Source organism: Onthophagus taurus, chromosome 1, assembly GCF_036711975.1.
Source record: "Onthophagus taurus isolate NC chromosome 1, IU_Otau_3.0, whole genome shotgun sequence".
NCBI classification, from domain to species: Eukaryota; Metazoa; Arthropoda; class Insecta; order Coleoptera; family Scarabaeidae; genus Onthophagus; species Onthophagus taurus.
Genome location: NC_091966.1, coordinates 20,870,095 through 20,875,047, shown reverse-complemented (window position 1 = coordinate 20,875,047; position 4,953 = coordinate 20,870,095). Strand labels below are relative to the sequence as shown.

The 4,953-nt window shown below is 34.7% G+C and overlaps 1 protein-coding gene across 1 annotated transcript; it reads left to right on the top strand.

The window, feature by feature from the left end:
- Positions 1–441: 441 nt before the first annotated feature.
- Positions 442–4,435, top strand: LOC139431761 (uncharacterized). The gene is made up of 2 exons (XM_071199930.1): positions 442–997; positions 1,485–4,435. The coding sequence occupies exons 1-2, from the start codon at positions 442–444 to the stop codon at positions 4,433–4,435; spliced, it is 3,507 nt and encodes a 1,168-aa protein (XP_071056031.1).
- The last annotated feature ends 518 nt before the right edge of the window (positions 4,436–4,953 follow it).

Sequence of the window (4,953 nt, the reverse complement as noted above, 5' to 3'; positions counted from 1 at the left end):
AACTGTTAATGTTTTCGATATATCTCTTAACTTATTGTACACAAAGGTATACGGTTTTGGGACATGTAGGTATACAAATAAGTGAGTCATGATCTACCTGCGGGATATTTTTTAAAATTTATTGTGTAAAGGTATACGGAGCTTTAAAATATGCGAGGAGGTTCTTGAATCGGCAAATTTTTTTGGGGGGGATACGTTCGAGGAGGAGGTCAATTAACTTAATACTTGTAAGTGAGTCATGATCTACCTGCGAGATATTTTTTTAATTTATTATGCAGAGGTATACGGAGTTATAAATATACATGTATACAAACGCACTCGATGCATCCTCCTCCTCCCCAATAAGTTTCAGGAGCGGTGAGGGTTTATAAACGCCTGCGAAATGTGGTATTGACGTAGTTCTTTCATAACAAGTAGAAGTGTACAACATTAAATTGTAAAATGGTCGTGTGTGAGGATTGTGGAAAAAGTTTTACTCGAGTTGACAATTTAAAAAGACATCAACGATTATCTTGTATTGGCAAGAGAATCAAGCTTGACGCACCGCAAATTCCAAAAGCAGTAAAATGTGAGGCTTGCGATGATTATGTAAATAGACAATGTTACTCTGCACATTTACGAAGCAACGCACACAAGCGTAACGCTTTTGTTATAATCGATGACGGAGTGGAGAGAATAGCTGGAGCATTCGGTGACAAAATCGTCAGTTATCGAATAAGTGAAGAAGGTTTTTTTGTGGATTTGGATGAATTTTCTCATAGAATTCGAAAAAAAATACTAAATCTAATACAAAGCGCAATCGATATTCACCGAAATGTAAAATTAAATATGGAATGTTTTGGTTTGTATTTTTTACAATCAAAGGAAGACTGTGAAATAAAATCATTCAATACGAAAAATAAGGTAGTATCATTAGCGTCGGATCTGTATAAAATATATAAGGAATTTATTGATGAAATTTCATCAAAAATGTCAGAATTCCAGGAACGAGATCCAGGTAAGCGTAATGTGACATAATATACCTATACAGCGTGTCCCGTATCTTCCGCATCAGAGCATTATACGGTTGTAGGATACATTATTCTGAAGCGATCTTTCTAATAAAATTTTTTCGAAATGTTTATAATAACCGCACGGGAACTGTTTAAAGGAACTGTTTTTCGTCCAATCAGCAGATCGCAAATCAGACTCAGGTAATCGGTGCCACCCTCGGCCGGTTCGCTACGCCGATGATAACTCGTTTCCCACGTGTACTCACCAATAGATTCGTCATGGAAAGAGAAATAAACTTTTTCGATGAATCAAAGTCGTCCGTTATTGGTCGTCGTTAAACAGTTCCCGTGCGGTTATTATAAACATTTCGAAAAAAATTTATTAGAAAGATCGCTTCAGAATAATGTATTCTACAACCGTATAATGCTCTGATGCGGAAGATACGGGACACGCTGTATATTAAAAAATAAATGTTTCAATATTTTATTTAGGATGGACTTTAATGCAAATTCTCTATATGGAGTTAAATTTAAACAAATATAATCCTATCAGAGCATCTAATTACATCGATCTACCATCGCAAATAAAAGCAAAGCGTGCTGTGATAAATATACAAAACGCGGATGATGCATGTTTTGCATGGGCTGTAACATCCGCACTACATGAACCGAACGGTTTACCACAGAGGACATCTTCGTATCCGAATTACCTAGACTGCGGCTTAGACTATTCAAATATTGTTTTTCCAGTTAAATTACGAGATATACCTGTATTTGAAAAGCAGAACAAACTATCTATTAATGTATATGGAATAAATGAGTATTTTAAAGACGGTGTTATGAATTATGACATAATTACAATGTATATATGTCGACAAAAAGAAGAAAGACATATAAATTTATTATTGGTTACAAATGATTCCGGGAATAGTCACTATTGTTGGATAAAAAACCCGTCTCGATTACTATCATCGCAAGCATCGCAGAATGGTCATGAAAAGTATATTTGCGACGGATGCTTGGTATTCTTTACGTCAGAAAATAAACTTATCCGTCATCAAAGTGACGATTGCAGCAAGGTAAGGGCAATTTTACCAACAACAAATTTGAAAATAAATAAATATGGAAATGAAGAAAAGGAAAATATACTACAGTTCGAAAATTTTGAACGACAATTAAAAATACCGTTCGTGGTGTATGCAGATTTTGAAGCATTACAGAAACCGATCGCCGATGCGGAAGCAACAGAACTTAACGATGATAATTCATACTCCGTCAAATGTTTCAAACACGAACCTTATGCATTTGCATATTATATAAAATGTTCATATGACGAATCATTGTCGAAGTTTGAAATATATCGCGGATGTAATGCTGCTCAAATTTTCATGAGCAAGTTGGAACATGACGTTCTGAATATATACAAAAATTATTTAAGCCAACCAAAAGAAATGCTCCCATTACCACCTATTGATAGATTAATACATGAGATGCAGGATATCTGTCACATTTGTTCGCACAAAATAAAAGAAGGTAATAAAGTGTGCGATCATGATCACCTAACTGGGTTGTATAGAGGACCCGCACATGCTGTATGTAACATCAATTATCAATTACCAAAGTTCATACCGATATTCTTTCACAATCTTTCGAACTACGATTGTCATATGTTTGTGAAAGATATGGCATTAAAAGAAGAAGACGTGGCCGTTATAGCACAGAATAAAGAAAAGTATATATCATTTTCGAAAAAAATTATCGTAGGAGAAAACATTGACAGCAAGGGAAAGCTAAGGCGGGTTCATATGAAATTGAGATTTGTGGATTCATTTAGGTTTATGGCTTTATCGCTAGAGAAGTTGGGTTCATTTTTGGAAGACAACCAATGCGTTCAAATCAGAAAATATTTTAGGAACGAAGAACAGTTTCGACTTATACGTCAGAAAGGACTTTTTCCGTATTCCTTTGTGGATTCATTCGAAAAGCTGAATCTTACCGCTCTGCCAGATCGAAGTAGTTTTTACAATACTTTATGCGATGATAGTATAACCGAAGAAAATTATTGTCGTGCACAAACGGTGTGGAACTTATTTAACTGTCGCACTTTAGGCGAATATAGCGACATTTATTTAACGTCTGACGTTTTACTTTTGGCGGACGTATTTGAGAATTTCCGAACCATCTCGATGAAGTATTACTCTTTAGATCCATGTCATTACTTCACAGCGCCGGGCTTCGGTTGGGATGCATTATTACGAATGACAGGGGTAAAATTAGAATTATTAACGGACATAGACATGTTACACTTCTTTAAAAATGGTATTCGCGGTGGATTAAGTATGTGCACTAAACGCAGTGCGAAGGCTAACAATAAATTAATGATGGAATTTGATGAAACCAAAGACCTATCTTATATTTTGTATCTCGACGCTACGAATTTGTATGGACACGCAATGAGACGAAAATTACCGACGGGGGGATTTCGATGGCTATCAGATGAAGAGATTCAAAAGTTAGATATTTACAATACGGAAGACGATTCCGAAAAGGGTTACGTGTTCGAGGTAGATTTAGAGTATCCGGAAGCAATACATGATGAACACAACGATTTGCCATTTTGTCCAGAACGGATTGTACCCCCAGGTTCAAAAAATGCAAAGTTAATAGCAAATTTGGAAAATAAAACAAAATACATCATTCATTACGTGAATCTAAAGCAGTGTATCAAGTTCGGATTGAAACTAACGAAGATTTACAGAGTATTAGAATTTAAACAATCCAACTGGATGCGGAGCTACATCGATTTCAATTCCGATAAACGTGCGAAAGCTAAGAATGAATTTGAAAAAAATCATTACAAAGCAATGAATAACATCGTATACGGTAAGACAATGGAAAATGTGGAAAAGCGAGTGGATATAAGATTAGTTACCCACTGGGAATGTCGTCATAAGAAACCGGGCGTGGAAGCCCTAATAGCTAAACCAAAATTTAAATCTTCGAAAATATTTTGCGATAATTTGATAGCCGTTCAATTGAACGTAGCGGAAGTTCGTTATTGCAAACCGCTGTATGTGGGTTTCAGTATACTAGAGCTTTCGAAAACCGTAATGTACAGCTTCTTCTATGATTACTTAAAAGTTAAATATGGAAATAACATAACACTTTTATACACCGATACTGATTCCCTAATCCTAGAAATTACTACTCCCAATGTATATGAGGATATAAAAGAAAATATTGAATTTTTTGACACGTCCAATTATCCGTTAGAGAATATACACAATATACCTCGCGGTCGATCTGTGTTGGGAAGAATGAAAGATGAATATCCAAACAGGTGCATAACGTCATTTGTTGGAACAGGAGCTAAGGCGTACTGCATCACCTTGTTGAATGATAATGTAAAAAAGGCTAAAGGAGTAAAGAAATATGCACAGTAAAAAATAATTACATGGTCCAGTACTGGTAATTTATTGCCATGGATATTCATGTAAAAAGTTACACGTATGTAATAGCAAAATAAATACATATCTAAACAAGCGCATTTTCCATTTCTATGTTTGTACTTTTCGTTTGTGATTGATATAATTTTACTTCTTAACCCAGGTAATGTACACGTATTAACACGTAAAAATGACTATATTTATATGTAAAATTACTTGTGCTATGAATATTGTAGTTCGTCTGCTATGTAATAATTCATTATTCAGCCCTGTACATTTACATAGTTTTAAGCTTAAATAAATGTAAAAATACGAATGTCATTATGGAAGTTCTAGATATCCAAATTTGTTTTATGTCCAAATTATGAAAGCCAATAGTTTTTCCACCATTGTTATAATGTTTTACAGTACAAAAGCATTAAAAGAATAGTGGAAAAAGTGTAAACTTTTACAATTTTAACAGACGGCAAACTTGGAACACAAAAACTTTGTGTACAACCGGTATACGTACTAAA